Source organism: Tamandua tetradactyla, chromosome 17, assembly GCF_023851605.1.
Source record: "Tamandua tetradactyla isolate mTamTet1 chromosome 17, mTamTet1.pri, whole genome shotgun sequence".
Lineage (NCBI taxonomy): Eukaryota > Metazoa > Chordata > Mammalia > Pilosa > Myrmecophagidae > Tamandua > Tamandua tetradactyla.
In genome coordinates, this window is record NC_135343.1 from 2,597,580 (window position 1) to 2,616,468 (window position 18,889).

At 40.3% G+C, this 18,889-nt stretch overlaps 1 protein-coding gene across 14 annotated transcripts in view; it reads right to left on the bottom strand.

The window, feature by feature from the left end:
• The window catches only part of KANSL3 (KAT8 regulatory NSL complex subunit 3), a 63,021-nt gene that overhangs the window by 765 nt on the left and 43,367 nt on the right, over window positions 1–18,889 (bottom strand). For 13 of the 14 annotated variants that reach the window (XM_077133775.1, XM_077133772.1, XM_077133776.1 and 10 more), the window contains one exon: window positions 16,950–17,350. The exons of the other annotated variant lie outside the window; for it this stretch is intronic. In XM_077133775.1, coding sequence (XP_076989890.1) covers window positions 17,330–17,350 — 21 coding nt within the window. In that variant the 3' untranslated portion in view covers window positions 16,950–17,329. Of the gene's footprint in view, window positions 1–16,949; window positions 17,351–18,889 lie in introns of those variants that run through there. 14 annotated transcript variants of the gene reach the window in all.

The window sequence follows — 18,889 nt, forward strand, 5'->3', positions numbered from 1 at the left end:
AAAATTACAAGAAGCACAAACATTCCCAACACATACACTCAGCAATTCACAATATCATCACATAGTTGCATATTCATCATCATGATCATTTCCCACACATTTTCATCAATTCAGAAAAAGACATAAAAAGACAACAGAAAAATAAAACAAAAACAGAAAAAAAAATTTTACATACCATACCCCTTACTCCTCACTTTCACTGATCACTAGCCTTTCAAACTAAATTTATTTTAACATTTGTTCCCCCTATTATTTATTTTTATTCCATATGTTCTACTCATCTGTTGACAAGGTAGATAAAAGGAGCATCAGACATAAGGTTTTCACAATCACACAGTCACACTGTGAAAGCTATATCATTATACAATCATCAAGAAACATGGCTACTGGAACACAGCTCTACATTTTCAGGCAGTTCCCTCCAGCCTCTCCATTACATCTTGAATAACAAGATGATATCTACTTGATGCATAAGAATAACCTCCAGGATAACCTCTCAACTCTGTTGGGAATCTCTCAGACACTGACAGTTTGTCTCATTTCCCTCTTCCCCCTTTTGGTCGAGAAGGTTTTCTCAATCCCTTGATGCTAAGTCTCAGCTCATTCTAGGGTTTTTCTCAATCCCTTGATGCTGAGTCTCTGCTCATTCCAAGATCTCTGTCCCACGTTGCCAGGAAGGTCCACACCCCTGGGAGTCATGTCCCACGCAGAGGGGGGAGGGTGGTGAGACTGCTCGTTGTGTTGGCTGGAGAGAGAGGCCACATCTGAGCAACAAAAGAGGCTCTCTTGGGGGTGACTCTTAGGCCTAAATTTTAAGTAGACTTGACCTATCCTTTGCGGGGTTAAGTTTCATATGAACAAACCACAAGACTGGGGCTCTACCTATAGCTTTGGTTGTCCACACTGTTTGTGAGAATATCAAGAATTCAACTTGGGGAAGTTGAATTTCTCCCCATTTTCACCACTCCCCGAAGGCGGCTTTGCAGATACTTTTCCACTCACTGATAGAATCACTCTGGGATTCATCGGGGCATCACTCTGGACAAATCAACAAAATCTCATGTCCTACCTGAGATTCCAAGTACTTATGGCATTCAATCAAACTATCTACATAAGTTATATTAGGAAATGCACTAGTCAAAATATTAATTTTGTAACAGATAAACATTTTTTGCTTCAGTCTCACACAGAAGGTGACATTTTAAAATATTAATTACCGTCTATTTTTAGTACCCTGCAATAATGACATTCCTTTGTTCTTCCTCATGCAAAAACATTTTTTAAATTGTACCTTGTATATTTCACTGTTATTATACACTCTAGGAATTCCTAGATTATAACATCTCAATCTTTAACATCTATTTTTCTGATTTCAATATGTCCCCAGCCCTCCTCCCTCTATCATTCTCACATGCAGCTTCATTCAGTGTTTTAACATAATTACATTACAGTTAGGTAGTATTGTGCTGTCCATTTTTGAGTTTTTGAATCCAGTCCTGTTGTACAGTCTGTATCCCTTCAGCTCCAATTGCCCAATATCTTACCCTATTTCTGTCTCCTGATGGTCTGTTATGAACAAAATATTCCAAGCTTATTCACTAATGTCAGTTCATATCAATGAGACCATACAGTATTTGTCCTTTAGTTTTTGGCTAGTCTCACTCAGCATAATGTTCTCAAGGTCCATCCATGTTGTTACATACTTCATAAGTTTATTCTGTCTTAAAGCTGCATAATATTCCATCGTATGTATATACCACAGTTTGTTTAGCCACTCCTCTGTTGATGGACATTTTGGCTGTTTCCATCTCCTTGCAATTGTAAATAATGCTGCTATAAATATTGGTGTGCAAATGTCCGTTTGTGTCTTTGCCCTTATGTCCTCAGAGTAGATACCTAGCAATGGTATTGGGTCATATGGCAATTCTATATTCAGCTTTTGAGGAACCGCCAAACAGCCTTCCACAGTGGTTGCACCATTTGACATTCCCACCAAGAGTGAATAGGTGTGCCTCTTTCTCCACATCCTCTCCAGCACTTGTCATTTTCTGTTTTGTTGATAATGGCCATTCTGGTGGGTGTGAGATGATATCACATTGTGGTTTTGATCTGCATTTCTCTAATGGCCAGGGACGTTGAGCATCTCTTCATGTGCCTTTTGGCCATTTGTATTTCCTCTTCTGAGAGGTGTCTGTTCAAGTCTTTTTCCCATTTTGTAATTGGATTGGCTGTCTTTTTGTTGTTGAGTTGAACAATCTCTTTATAAATTCTGGATACTAGACCTTTATCTGATATGTCGTTTCCAAATATTGTCTCCCATTGTGTAGGCTGTCTTTTTATTTTCTTGATGAAGTTCTTTGATGCACAAAAGTGTTTAATTTTGAGGAGTTCCCATTTATTTATTTATTTCTTCAGTGCTCTTGCTTTAGGTGTAAGGTCTATAAAACTGCCTCCAATTATAAGATATTTTCCTACATTTTCCTCTGTTTTATGGTCTTAGACCTGATGTTTAGATCTTTGATTCATTTTGAGTTAATTTTTGTATAGGGTGTGAGATACGGGTCCTCTTTCATTCTTTTGCATATGGATATCCAGTTCTCTAGGCACCATTTATTGAAGAGACTGTTCTGTCCCAGGTGAGTTGGCTTGACTGCCTTATCAAAGATCAAATGTCCATAGATGAGAGGGTCTATATCTGAACACTCTATTCGATTCCATTGGTCAGTATATCTATCTTTATGCCAGTACCATGCTGTTTTGACCACTGTGGCTTCATAATATGCCTTAAAGTCCAGCAGCGTGAGACCTCCAGCTTTGTTTTTTTCCCTCAAGATGCTTTTAGCAATTCGGGGCACCCTGCCCCTCCAGATAAATTTGCTTATTGGTTTTTCTATTTCTGAAAAGTAAGTTGTTGGGATTTTGATTGGTATTGCATTGAATCTGTAAATCAATTTAGGTAGAATTGACATCTTAACTATATTTAGTCTTCCGATCCATGAACACGGTATGCCCTTCCATCTATTTAGGTCTTCTGTGATTTCTTTTAACAGTTTCTTATAGTTTTCTTTGTATAGGTCTTTTGTCTCTTTAGTTAAATTTATTCCTAAGTATTTTATTTTTTTAGCTGCAATTGTAAATGGAATTTGTTTCTTGATTTCCCCCTCAGATTGTTCATTACTAGTATATAGAAACACTGCAGATTTTTGAATTTTGTTCTTGTACCCTGCCACTTTGCTGTACTCGTTTATTAGCTCTAGTAGTTTTGCTGTGGATTTTTCAGAGTTTTCGACATACAGTATCATATCATCTGCAAACAGTGAGAATTTTACTTCTTCCTTTCCAATTTTGATGCCTTGTATTTCTTTTTCTTGTCTAATTGCTCTGGCTAGAACTTCCAACACAATGTTGAATAACAGTGGCGATAGTGGATATCCTTGTCTTGTTCCTGATCTTAGGGGGAAAGTTTTCAGTTTTTCCCCATTGAGGACGATATTAGCTGTGGGTTTTCATATATTCCCTTTATCATTTTAAGGAAATTCCCTTGTATTCCTATCCTTTGAAGTGTTTTCAACAGGAAAGGATGTTGAATCTTGTCAAATGCCTTCTCTGCATCAATTGAAATGATCATGTGATCTTTCTGCTTTGATTTGTTGATATGGTGTATTACATTAATTGATTTTCTTATGTTGAACCATCCTTGCATACCTGGGATGAATCCTACTTGGTCATGATGTATAATTCTTTTAATGTGTTGCTGGATTCGATTTGCTAGAATTTTGTTGAGGATTTTTGCATCTATATTCATTAGAGAGATTGGTCTGTAGTTTTCTTTTTTTGTAATATCTTTGCCTGGTTTTGGTATGAGGGTGATGTTGGCTTCATAGAATGAATTAGGTAGCTTTCCCTCCACTTCAATTTTTTTTTTGAAGAGTTTGAGCAGGATTGGTACTAATTCTTTCTGGAATGTTTGGTAGAATTCACATGTGAAGCCATCTGGTTGTGGATTTTTCTTTTGGGGAAGCTTTTTAATGACTGATTCAATTTCTTTACTTGTGATTGGTTTGTTGAGGTCATCTATTTCTTCTTGAGTCAAAGTTGGTTGTTCATGCCTTTCTAGGAAGTTGTCCATTTCATCTACATTGTTGTATTTATTAGCATAAAGTTGTTCATAGTATCCTGTTATTACCCCCTTTATTTCTGTGGGGTCAGTGGTTATGTCTCCTCTTCCATTTCTGATCTTATTTATTTGCATCCTCTCTCTTCTTCTTTTTGTCAATCTTGCTAAGGGCCCATCAGTCTTATTGATTTTCTCATAGAACCAACTTCTGGTTTTATTGATTTTCTCTATTGTTTTCATGTTCTCAATTTCATTTATTTCTGCTCTAATCTTTGTTATTTCTTTCCTTTTGCTTGCTTTGGGGTTAGTTTGCTCTTCTTTCTCCAGTTCTTCCAAGTGGACAGTTAATTCCTGTATTTTTCCCCTTTCTTCTTTTTTGATATAGGCATTTAGGGCAATAAATTTCCCTCTTAGCACTGCCTTTGCTGCATCCCATAAGTTTTGGTATGTTGTGTTTTCATTTTCATTTGCCTCGAGATATTTACTGATTTCTCCTGTAATTTCTTCCTTGACCCACTGGTTGTTTAAGAGTGTGTTGTTGAGCCTCCATATATTTGTGAATTTTCTGGCACTTTGCCTATTATTGATTTCCAACTTCATTCCCTTATGATCTGAGAAAGTGTTTTGTATGATTTTAATATTTTTAAATTTGTTGAGACTTGCTTTGTGACCCAGCATATGTTCTATCTTTGAGAATGATCCATGAGCACTTGAGAAAAAGGTGTATCCTGCTGTTGTGGGGTGTAATGTCATATAAATGTCCGTTAAGTCTAGCTCATTTGTTGTAATATTCAAATTGTTTCTTTATTGATCCTCTGTCTAGATGTTCTGTCCCATTGATGAGAGTGGGGAATTGAAGTCTCCAACTATTATGGTAGATGTGTCTACTTCCCTTTTCAGTGTTTGCAGTGTTTGCCTCATGTATTTTGGGGCATTCTGGTTCGGTGCATAAATATTTATGATTGTTATGTCTTCTTGTTGAATTGTTCCTTTTTATCCTTCTTTGTCTCTTTTAACTGTTTTACATTTGAAGTCTAATTTGATGGATATTAGTATAGCTACTCCTGCTCTTTTCTGGTTGTTATTTGCATGAAATATCTTTTCCCAACCTTTCACTTTCAACCTACGTTTATCTTTGGGTCTAAGATGTGTTTCCTGTAGACAGCATATAGAAGGATCCTGTTTTTTAATCCATTCTGCCAGTCTATATCTTTCGATTGGGGAGTTCAATCCATTAACATTTAGTGTTATTACTGTTTGGGTAGTACTTTCCTCTACCATTTTGCCTTTTGTATTTTGTATGTCATATCTAATTTTCCTTCTTTCTACACTCTTCTCCACACCACTCTCTTCTGTCTTTTCATATCTGTGTCTAGTGCTCCCTTTAGTATTTCTTGCAGAGCTGGTCTCTTGATCACAAATTCTCTTCAGTGATTTTCTGTCTGAAAATGTTTTAATTTCTCCCTCATTTTTGAAGGACAATTTTGCTGGGTATAGGATTCTTGGTTGGCAGTTTTTCTCTTTTAGTAATTTAAATATATCATCCCACTGTCTTCTCGCCTCCATGGTTTCTGCTGATAAATCTACACATAGTCTTATTAGGTTCCCCTTGTATGTGATGGATTGCTTTTCTCTTGCTGCTTTCAAGATCCTCTCTTTCTCTTTGACCTCTGACATTCTGACTAGTACGTGTCTTGGCGAACATCTATTTGGATCTATTCTGTTTGGGGTATGCTGCACTTCTTGGATCTGTAATTTTAGGTCTTTCAAAAGAGTTGGGAAATTTTCAGTGATAATTTCTTCCATTAGTTTTTCTCCTCCTTTTCCCTTCTCTTCTCCTTCCGGGACTCCCACAACACGTATATGTGTGTGCTTCATATTATCATTCAGTTCCCTGAGTCCCTGCTCATATTTTTCCATTTTTTTCCCTATAGTTTCTGTATCTTGTCGGATTTCAGATGTTCCATCCTCCAGTTCACTAATTCTAACCTCTGTCTCTTGAAATCTACCATTGTAGGTTTCCATTGTTTTTTTTTTTTTTTTTATCTTTTCTACTGTATCTTTCATCCCCATAAGTTCCGTGATTTGTTTTTTCAGACTTTCCATTTCTTCTTTTTGTTCATTCCTTGCCTTCTTCATATCCTCCCTCAATTCACTGATTTGGTTTTTGATGAAGTTTTCCATGTCTGTTCGTATATTCTGAATTAGTTGTTTCAGCTCTTGTATCTCATTTGAACTATTGGTTTGTTCCTTTGACTGGGCCATATCTTCAATTTTCCTGGTGTGATTTGTTATTTTTTGCTGGCATCTAGACATTTAATTACCTTAATTAGTTTATTCTGGTGATTGCTTTCACCTCTCTTACCTACGGTTTTCTTGCTAGATGAATTTGTTGTCTATCTGTTCTTTGACCTTCAGTTCAGCTTTTTCTGGACCTCTAGCTTAGGTTTTGTTTAACAGAGGATAATTTTTCAGTTCCTGTTTTCTTGTTTCTTGCCCTGCTTGTATGGTGCCTTTTCCCTCCCCACCCTTAGGAGGTTCTATGTAGGTATTGTAGACTCAAGCCCAGTTTTCCCGGACTAAACTGGCCTCCTATCAGGGGCACGGAGTCACCTGCATCAGTTTTCCCTGAGGGTGGGACCCAGCAGGTTAAAAGACTTTCCTGTGAAGTCTCTGGGCTCTGTTTTTCTTATCCTGCCCAGTATGTGGCACGTCTGCCTGCAGGTCACACCAGCAAAAGATGTTGCAGCACTTTTTAACTTTGGAAGACTCTCCCTGCTGGGGCCGTGATGGAGATGGAGGAGAGGTTGTAGGCTGATTTTAATGGCTTCAAATTGCCAAGCCCTGGGGTCTGAGTTCCTTGATGGAGGGATTCCACCTGAGTTGGGCTTCACCCTTTTCCTGGGGAAGGCACAGGTGGGAGACAGCCCTGAAAGCAGCCCGTTTCTGCCTATGCCTGGGGCAGTTGCAGCCTGAGAAGTCCCACTGCTGAATCCAGAGGCTGCCAAGTCTCCGTAGAGACACAGCCACTAAAGCCTCCGTTTCCTCCCCTTTCCTCTTTTTCCATGAGCCCAGTGAGCGACCTCTGCCTTGACCAGGTTTAGAGTCTCTTTCCTTACCTCTGGGAAGCCGCCTGTGGGGGAGGGGCGCCGGGCGCTGTAGCTTGGGGAACTCACGATTTTGGGGAGGCTTGCAGCCGGTCCAGCTGGTCCCGACTGGGGTACGCTGTGTGTCCGGTCACTGATGTGGCTCTGGGAGCTGTTCGGTACTGTTTCTGGTTATTTAGTAGTTGTTCTGGAGGACGAACTAAAACGCGCACATTGCTAAGCTGCCATCTTGGCCCCTCCTCCTCCCCTAGTGCAGTTTTTAAAATGCAGATTCCAGGGTCCCATCCCAGATTTGAATCGCAAGCTATGAGGGTGGGACTTGGTCATATTTCAAATTACCAAGATAGCTGTCAGTGAGCCAGCTGTGTGGGTAACACGGTAGATAAGGTGCATCCTCAAGGCCCTCTTGGCATCCCTCACTTGTTCTTCCACCCCCAGGTCTGAATCACAAAGGCTAAGGGAGAACAGCCCATCAGACGCCACTTACACTGGCCCCTGAGTCTGCTCTTTTCAGCTGGTCCCTTTAGCCCATCTGTCGGTACAGTAAGTACCTTACAGCGGGGTTTATTACATCTTAGTTCATAGTTCATATTTCATATTTAGGCTATTTCTTTTTTCTTAATTGATTGCTTTCCAATAGATAATTTCAAGTTTTCTTTTGCTGGTTTAAAAGATTTACATGCTATATTTGTTCTTAAGGTTACAATTATCACCTGAAGATCAGTTCTTATGCTATATACCCTCATTGGCTTTTTAAATCTCTTTCCACAAGAAAAACACTTCAGTGTTTAATGTTTCCTTTTGTCTCTTTCTCCCACCCCCAGTCATATTGCTAACACTTAGAATTTCAGTTCTAGATGGACATACTTTACCATATTCTTAGGGCCTAATCTTTTTTTTTGCTTTGAAGATTATGATAAACCTTATAAAAATGTTTCATCACCCTCACTGCCCATATCTCTCGTTCTTCATCTGGATTTGCCCTGGAACACTTCCTTCAAGAGTCTTCGTGTGGCAGACCTTCTGAATCCCTGTATACCTGAGAATATTTTTATTATGCCCTCACATTTAAATTCTATGCTCAAGGTTCTTTTCCTTCAACACATTAACTCCAAGACTTCTTGAATCATATGAAGAACCAGGAAAATCTCAATTTGCATGAGAAAAAACAAACCACAGACGCCAACACAGAGATGACACAGATGTCAGAATTATCTGACAAGGACTTTCAAGCAGCCACCATAAAAATGCTTCCACAAGTAATCACAAACATGCTTGAAACATATGAAAATATAAATATACCCAGCAAAGAAACAGAACATATAAAGAACAAACACCAATTTTAGAACAGAAAAGTACAGTAACTGAAATTAAAAACTCAATGGATGGGGCCAACAGCAGAATGGAGAGGACAGGGGAAACAATCAGTAAACCTGAACACAGAAAAACAGAAATTAGCCAATGTGAACAATAGATTGGGCGTGGGGGGCAGAGCGGAGAACACAACCTTAGGGATCTAAAGGTCTAATGTTCATGTCACTGGGGTCCTGGAGAAAAGAAAAAACAAAATGAGGCTGAAAAAAGTATTCAAAGAAATAACGGCTAAAATTTCCCCAAATTCAGCAAACAGCAAAGCCTACAGTTTCAAGAAACTAAGCAAACCCTAAACAGGATAAACTCAAGGTAATTCATGGCAAAACATATGACACTAAAATCTGAAAACTAAAGACAAAGAAAAAAAATCTTGAAAGCAGTGAGAGAAAAACAGTCCCTTACTTATGGGAAACACAATCTGAATGGTTGTATATTTCTCATCAGAAACCAGAGGCCAGGAGGGACCGGTACACTTTTCAAGTGCTGCAAGAATGGTCAACCCCCAACCCTATATCCAGTGAAAATATCCTCCAGTAATGAAGGGGGAATTAAGACATTCTCAAAGGGAAATTAAAATAATTTCTTAACAGCAGACCTACTCTAAAAGAACAGTTACACAAAATGGAAATGATAAAAGAAGGAATCCCAGAACATGGCAAAGGAAGAAAGGACAATGGCAAGAGTAAAAGTATGAGTAAATACATGATACTTTCCTTCTTCTCTTGAGTTTTCTAAATTACATCTAACAACTGAAGTAGAACTATAATGCTGTCTAACATGGTTCTCAACATACACAGACAATTATAACTATGGGAGGGTAAAAAAATGTAAAAGGAGGCAAGACTTCTCCACACTTTATTCAAACTAAGAAAAAGTCAAAATTGATGGCCATATCATATTACATAGATATTATGTAATACCTAGAGCAGCCACTAAAAAACCCTATACAAGGAGATACATTTAGAAACATTAAGTCGAAATTGCATTCTAAAAAAAATTCAAGTAACCTATTTGAACGCAGGTAACACAAAACAAAGAACTAAAGAAGAGGAACAAAGAAAACAAAAACTAATTATGGCAGACTTAAGGCTCTAACCTATCTATAGTTACATTAAACAGCCTAAAAAAACCAATTAAAAGACTGAGGTTGACAGAGAATTAAAAAAAAAAATCAACAAACCAACATGTCTCAATTATATGCTGTCAACAAGAAATTCACTTCAAATATAAATATATAGGTAGGTTGAAAGTAAAAGATTTTAAAACCTGAGTATATTAAGTTTGAAATATTGCTCCATAATTGAATGATGACTTTTAAATCTCCTTTTTAACTCTAAGAATCTATGGATCTATCAAGATAAAGAAAATTTTTTTTAAGTTAAAAATTTCCAAAATTTATAAACACTCTATACCCACCAAGCAGCAACATCTCCCTGCACTCTCCCAGTAGCCCCTCATGACCTCTAACCGACTTAAGATAGGCAATTTTAGCAAAAAATTATGTCATGTATGCAGATTCGATGAGCAGTCACATCTAGAGAATAAGCAGATTGGTGTTTTCTTTCTTTAGAATAGAAGGCTTAATAGATCTGCTATGTCTACAGAAGATCCTGAAGATCTTCAGGAATTCATGGTAAACTACTTTTTCTGATACAATAGTAAACTACAAAACAAAGAATCTAGAAACAGATAAATCAGATGAAGGGGAAAATCAAATGAAGGAGAAATTCATCTGCCCATGAGTAGCCACATAACCTTAGTCAAATCCACAAGCCACACCAGCTGATGCCTTGACCCCAGTTAGTAATGAGGTGGGGGACACCTTTGATAAATCTGCCACAGGAATATAAATAACTTTATCCAACCGTCCTAAATGGGTATGCACCAGATAACAGAAGTACAAAATAGCTGAAGCCTTTTGGGTGGGCCATGGTGGCTCAGCAGGCAAAGTTCCCACCTGCCATGCCGGAGACTCAGGTTCGGTTCCTGGTGCCTGCCCATGCAAAAAAAAAAGAAAAAGAAATAGAAAGAAAAATAGCTGAAGCAAAAACTGATAGAATTGAAAGGAGACAGACAAATCCACAATTACAGTGGAGATTTCCACACCCTTCTCAATCACTGATAGAACAAGAAAGAATACAGAACTCACCACCAGCATCAACCAACAGGCCCCAATCACCACGCACAGAACGTCCACCCAACAAAGGAGAACATGTTCTTTTCAGGGGCCCACACAACATGCACCAGGAAAAACATATATCCTGGCTCGTAAACAAACCTCAACAAGTTCACAAGAATTGAATTCACACAGTGTGTTCTCCAACCACAGCAAGCTCAAACTGCAAGTCAGTAACATAAAGAAAATAAGAAAATCTCCAACACTTAGAAACTAAACAACAAATTTCTGAATGATACGTCTGTCAAAAGGAAATTCCAAGGGAAAAAAATTCATTGAACTGAATAAAAATTAAAATACAATATATCAAAACTTGTAGGACACAGCCAAAAACTAAAGGACAAATACTGTATGGTCCCACTGATGTGAACCGACATTCAAGAATAAACTTGGAATATGTCATTGGTAACAGAGACCAGCAGGAGGTAGAAACAGGGTAAGATAATGGGTAATTGGAGCTGAAGGATACAGACTGTGCAACAGGACTAGATACAAAAACTCAAAAATGGATAGCACAATAATACCTAATTGTAATGTAATTATGTTAAAACACTGAGTGAAGCTGCATCTGAGCTATAGTTTTTTTTGTTTGTTTGTTTGTGTCTTTTTTTTATTATTATTATTTTTATTTTTTCTCTATATTAACATTCTATATCTTTTTCTGTTGTTTTGCTAGTTCTTTTCCTAAATCGATGCAAATGTACTAAGAAATGATGATCATGCATCTATGTGATGATGTTAAGAATTACTGATTGCATATGTAGAATGGAATGATTTCTAAATGTTGTGTTAATTTCTTTTTTTTCTTTAATTAATAAAAAAAAAACTTGTAGGACACAGCTAAAGCCACACTGAGGGAAATTTATAGCACTAAATTCCTACATTAGAAAAAAAGGAAGTCTCAAATGAACCATTTGCGATCCCATCTCAAGAAACTAGAAAAAAAGCAAAGTAAGCCTAAAGGAAGCAGAAGGAAGCAATAAAGAACAGAAATCAGTGAAACTGACAGAAAAACTACAATAGAGGAAAATCAATGCAACAGAAAGCTGGGGCTTTGAAAAGATCAAGTAACAAATTCTAGCAAAACTGACAAAGAAAAAAGGCAAAAATTACCACATCAAGAATGAAGCAGGGTATCACTGCAGAGCCTACAGACACTGAAAAGATAATAGGGGAAAACTACAAACAACTCCACCCGTGTAAATGTGACAACTTAGATGGAATGGACTATTCTTCAAAAAAGCACTAACTACCACAAGTCGTCAAATGTGAAATAAATACTTTGAATGTCCACACATAACTATTAAGAAATTGAATCCATAATTTAAAAACTCCCCCAAAATAAATCTCTAGGCCCAAAGTTTTACTGGAGAATTCTGTCAAATGTTTAAAGAATTAACCACCAATTCTGTACTATTATATATCAGAATGTGTAACGAGGAAATTTTAGGTTGTATGTGTTACTAAAATAAAATTTTTAAATGCCCCCAAATGTTAAATGTTGGTGAGGGTGTATATAGGAGTTCTATGTATTGTTTTTGCATTATTTTTGCAACCTTCCTATAAATTTGAAATTATTTCAAACTAATTTTTTAAAGTAACCAAATAAAAATTATGGTACCGAAAAGTACAACAGCTGAAGCAAAAAGTTCACCTGATAGTTTCAATAGCAGATTTGAGCAGGCAGAAGCATCAGTGACCCCAAAAGTCAGAGAACCCAAAAGTCTGAGAAATAGAAATAAAAAAGAATGAAGAAAGGTGAACAGAGCCCAAGAGACCTGTGGGACGCCATCAGACATACCAATTTACATATCCCAGAAGAAGAAGGGGTAGAAAAAATATTTGGGGAAATAATGGCTGAAAACTTTCAAAATTTGGTGAAAGACACAGCCAAGAAGCAAGGAAAGAAAGAAAGAAAAAAAAAAGCTATTTATACTGAGACACAGTCTAGTCAAACTGTTGAAAGAGAGAATCTTGAAAGCTTCGAGAAAGAAGTGACTCATCAAGTACATGGATCTTCAGTATGAGGAACAGATTTCTCATCAGAAACTACATACATGCAATATCTAGGACACGCAAATTCATGGAAGCGGAAAGTAGATTAGGGATTACCAGCGGCTGGGGGAGTGGTAACTTACTGCTTAATGGGTGCAGAGTTTTTGTGTGAGGTGATGAGAAAAGTTTTGGAAACAGTGGTGACAGCTGTACAACTTAACGTCGCTAAATTATGTATTTTAAAATGGTTAATATGTCTATTTTAACTGATATACATTTTACCATATTAAAAAAAAATTAGAAGTGTTGGAAAGGATGTGGAGAAACAGGAACACTCCCACTGCTGGTAGGAATATAAAGTGGCAAAGTTGCTGTGGAAGACAATTTGGCAGTTCCTCAGAAAGTTACATACAGAATTACCATATGACCCAACCACTTCTAGGTAAATATACCAAAAAACTGAAAGTAGAGACTCAAACAACTATTTGCATACCAATGTCCATGGTGGCATTATTCATAATTGCCAAAATATGGAAGCAACACAAGTGTCCGTCAACCAATGAATGAATAAATGGAATGTGGTATATACACACAATGGAATGTTATTTAGCCATAAAAAGAAATTAAGTTTTGATACATGTGACAACATGGGGAAACCCTGAAGATACCACGTAGAGTGAAATAAGCCAGACACAAACGGTCAAATAAATGTTCAACATCATTCATTAGGGAAAAATAAATTAAGACTACAATGAGATATTATTATACTTCTACTAGTATAGCTAATATAAAAATAGAGACAAGGCAAATGCTGGCGAGCATGTGGAGAAAGTGGATCTTTCATAGTTGTTGGTGGAAATACTGAATACTCTAGAAAACAGTTTGGTCGTTTTTTAAAAAACTTAAAGCTTACCATATGACCCAGTAATCGCACTCCTGGGCAGTTAACCTAGAGAAATGAAAACTACAATGGTCACACAAAACCTGCATACATTTGTTTAGAGAAGATTTATTTGTAATAGCCTCAAACTGGAAACAATCCAAAGTCCTAAAGCAGGTGAGTGGTTCATAAACCGCGGTATGCTTATATAATGGATTGCTACCCAGCAATAAACAAGAATGAGGTATTGAGGCACCAGCGTGTTTGGATCTCAGGGGCATTACGGTGAGTGAAAAAGCTAATCACAAAAGGTCATGTATTTATGATCCTATTCTACATCTTTTTTTTTTAAAATTAAAGCAGTTACAGATTTACAATATCATGCAGTAGATACCGAGTTCCTATATAAGCCTCTTTCACACATAGTTCTCTCTCCTCTATTAACACTTTGCCTTAGTGTGGTATCTGTTACAATTCATGAAACATTATTATACTTATGCTATTTACTTAGCCCAACTCAGCCCCTGGTAAACGGCATTCTAGTTTCTGACTTTAACATTATGCATATTTCACTTACTTTGTATCGCTGAGCTCATACAGTATTTTACCCTTTTGTGCCTGGCTTATTTCATGCAACATGTCCTCAAGGTCCATCCACGCTGCAGCCCGCATCACAGCTTCATTCCCTTCTATGGCTGAATAACACTCATTCTCAAACCACACCGTCACAGAGCTGGACAGCCGGTGCGTGGTTGTGAAGGGTTCGGAACAGCGGTGGGGGGTGGTGCAGGCACGAAGGCAGCGGGAGGACCACCTTTGTGGTGATGGGACAGTTATGCATCTCGGCTGCAGTGGTGTTACAGGAGCCCACGTGCGACAAAACGACAGGGCTAGACAGGCACACTACCTCTGTGAACTTCCAGGTTTTCTGAGATAAAGCCATTGCAGAAAACTCGGTGAGGGCACCTGGGGTGGCAGCAGCTACCTCAGCCTGGCTGAGGTGCCCCGGAAAAGGTCACACGGACGCCAAGTCATCACTTCTTGGGCTGCTCTCCACCTTGGGACCAGCACAGGGCAGGACAAGCAGTGGCTCCGCACCGCCTGGTGACTTCTCTGCCTCAGTTTCCTCACCTGTGAAGGAATGTCAGTAGCCACCTCACAGGACAGAATGAGTGGACGCATGTAAAGGTCTAAAAACAGTGTCTCGCAGCAGTGAAATGACCTCCAGCGTTGCCACAAGACACTAGCTGTTACCTTCCACACCGATCTCACTGGATGTCTGCAGAAGACATGAGAACCCATGGAAAACAAGATGATGTGGTCCTAAGGTCAGACCTAAGGTTGTTTCTTTAAATTGTTTTTGCTAATGTAAGAACAGAATTGTCATGCCGGCTCAGCTCTGCTAGAGCTAGGGCCAAGAGGTCAGGTCTTCCTCCATCAGTGACCTCTTCTTGACGCCTAAGGACAGCTTCCTCGGCATCACATGCATCCGTCACCCAAGATCTAACGCCTTCCTGACCTGTCTGCGTTTTCTGCCAGCCACGTCCCCTGCTGAGGTTATGGGCTCCAGGCTGCCATGTGCCACACAGAGGAAAGCTTGCTTTCACATCTCCTGAAGCGTGCTGTGAGAAGGGAACTGGTGAGCATGCTTACAAGGACGCTGGCCACTCTCCCCTTCACTTTTCAAGATGAAGAAGAATCAGTTTTCACAGCTCCCTTTCTCCACTGGACATTCTGCAAGGAGTAGAGTCCATGCCTCAGAAAGTCACTCCAGGAGGCACCCCAGGATTTTACAAGCAGGACAAGCTTTGGTCTTTTCTGTGGCCTGGGCACACACTAGACCAGGGTCTTTTAGAAGCAGAACCCCCTGCCCAGGCTGAACTGAAGTCACAAATGGATTGTTTAGGGTCCTCTACCTGTCCTAATTGAATCCTAAAAGCTTCCCAGTCTCACAGAGCCTTACTGTCCTCTGCTCCTGCTGGTTCTTTTCCTACCTGTAAAGCTGTCAAACCCCTGAACCCCACCTTCAGATTTTGTATCTTCCTCAAACTTACAAAATTCCACAAAAATATTACCTACCAGCTAACGCAAAACTGCAGCCCAATTTTCTGTGTGAATCGCTGACGAGCTCCACAGAGGGAAGGTTCAGTATTCAGGAGGCTCTTACCCTCCTGTCACACACCCCTCTGTCCCTCTCCCACCCCTGGGACTTGGCCTGTCGGGCCAAGACCCCTGTCCACTGCACGCTCCCCGCTGGCTGCTCTCCGATGGCAGCTGAGGTTCCAGGACTGAACGCAAGTGTCAGGCCCCAGACTGCAACTCCAGCCAAGGTGGATGCACCCCACCAACAGAAGCAGACATGGAACAACCCACATCTGGGTTTCCTCATTTATCACCTTGACTGGAAACATCCTAGAATATGGAGGGAAAGCATGTGGTGGAGGACAGGGTCTAAGCCAAACCTGATGAGGTTTGGAGGAGCTCAGAGCTCTGTCTTTGGTGACTGCTTCTCCAGGGCTGTCCACCCCCAGGGCTCAGGCTGGTGCCCAGAGCCCTGCAGTCAAATCCCTGCCAATAAGCTTCCCACTTCTGGCAGGAGGGGAAGGGTCAGTGGAAGAGAAGCAGGAGTGCCAAGGCCCAGCCCTGTGGTCCTGTAGCATCAGCTCCTTGGGACAGCCGGGTGGTGAGCCTGGCTGGCCACACCTGCCCTGCTTCCAGACTCTGCAAGACAGGTATTTCAGGGGCCAGGGCTTCTTTCCTCTGACAGGACAAACTCGAGTTCTTGCAGCCAGCTGAAGGCATGGAGACGTGAAGGACCAAGCTCCTATTACTTCCCCACAGGGAATGCTGTCCTGCTCTCCAAGCTCCTTCATCTGTGGTTTCACTGCTCTTCTCCCTTTCTGGACAGGCAGGCCCTGTGGATACTGGAACTGTCCAAAGTGTGGTGAGAAAAGGGACTAGTTGTCACCTACCAGCAACCACTGCCCCCCATTTAGGGAGCCAGAAGCACTGAAAGACTATAGCCCGGCTCTCTGCCATCATTCTGAAACCGCCCTGTGGCAAGGTCTGGACACAGGAAGTCTGCTGGTCTCAGCTGGCTACTCAGCAAGTCGATGTGGTTTCTAAGAGGGAGGTGCATGGGACCCCAGAGTCCCTCTGCCTCGGCTGTGGAGTGAAACAAGCCTTTCACAGTCCCAAACAACTGGCCTTCAGCAAAGGGCTTTTGATTCTAACTCCATGGCCCCAGACCACATGGACGTCTCCCCCCAACTTGCTCCTCTCCTAGGGGGCAGCACAGACTTACAAAAGGAAAGTCCTTTATTAAATGCAGTGCCCAGCCCAACACTGACGCCCGCATCGAGTCACAGCTCACAGCACAGCCAGGTACTTCGGCCCCACACGTAGCTGGATCTGCTGGGGATGCTGGTGAGTTGGGGGCCAGACATGTAGATCTCAGGGGGATGGTGTGCCCCCGGCTGGCTCTGGATGACCTCATCTATTGGTGTCACAAGACCCAGAGGCTCCACCCTGAAAGCAGCTGGCAGTGGGTGGCAAAAGTGATACTGTAAAGAGGTCTTCAGAGCAGCAGACAGCTCGCAGGACAGATAGGTGCCCAGGGCAGTCACTGTGAAGTGGCCATCACCGACCCTTGGCAGAGGAGGACACGTCACCCGGCATCTTCAGGGTCCTGGAGGCAGGCGCTGTGGCAGGAGAGGGAGTTCACATGGGTCAGTGCTGTGCTGGGCTAACATGTTCAGACCCTCTGACCCAATCACACAAACAACAGGCCAGGCGGGCCCAGGCACAGATGTGCTCAGCCCTCCTGAGTGTGGCGCGCTGCAGGCAGGATGAGTGGACCCAACACTACTGTCGGAGCCTCAGCCCACTGCACATACACAAATTAATTCCAACTGGACTAAGGAGTGCAAAGTAAAACAAACAAAAGCATCGTTAAGAGGATTACTTTCATATTCTCATGGCGGGAACGGTTTTCTTAATAAAGCCCACAAATCCTGAAGCCATAAAGGAAAAGACTTGAAGATTTTACTACATAGAAATTCAAATATCTGTATGATAAAAGATTCAGAAATAAATAACAGTTAAAAGACAAGTATCAACACTCAACTTCAATAGAAATTTTAAAAAAGAAAGAAAAAAGACACTGATGGAATAGTATATTTAACTTAATATAATAAATGGTTAACAAATGAACATGACTGCTATAAATCAAATAAACAGAAATCATTTAACACAAGCAATTCATAAAAAAAGACAAACAACCTCATTAGTACCAGAAAAATGTACATAAAGAATAAGGCTGCATGACACAGTGAAACAAGACCCAGCCGCTGCTCAGTGACAGATGGGGCATGGTGTCAGAGAAGTTTATAAGCAAAGGTTACAAATAGTTGGTATTCTGCAATCCTGTTTTTGTCAAAAAAGAAAAAAAAAATAATGCACTTTGTATAGAAAGAAAAATCAGGAAGAATGCTATCAAGTTATTAACAGTGCTTGTCATCTCTAAGAGTGACATTAGGGGACATGTTCACTTTCTACAGTATACATTCCTGTAACATTTGGGTTATGTAAAATAAGCACAATCGCTTTTGTCATTGAAAAAATAAGCTATAAGATAAAGAAATAAAACTACCTCCACCTTCTCACAAGCAGTGGGAACAACCAAAGCAACAGGCCAAGCCCCTAATCTTGGGGTCTGTTCCTACACAATTTATTCCTGCAAAGGATAGGCTAAGTCTACTTAAAATTAGGCCTAAGAGTCACCGCCAAGAGAACCTCTTTTGTTGCTCAGATATGGCCTCTCTCTCTCAGCCAACACAACAAGCAAACTCATTGCCCTCCCCCTGTCTACGTGGGCCATGACTCCCAGGGGTACGGACCTTCCTGGCAACGTGGGACAGAAATCCTAAAATAAGCTGGGACTCAGTATCAAGGGACTGAGAAAACCTTCTTGACCAAAATGGTGAAGAGCGAAACGAGACAGAAATAAAGTGTCAATGGCTGAGAGATTCCAAACAGAGTCGAGAGGTTATCCTGGAGGTTATTCTTATGCATTAAATAGATATCACCTTGTTAGTCAAGATGTAATGGAGAGGCTGGAGGGAACTGCCTGAAAATGTGGAGCTGTGTTCCAGTAGCCATGTTTCTTGAAGACGATTGTATAATGATATAGCTTTCGCAATGAGGCTGTGTGATTGTGAAAACCTTGTGTCTGATGCTCC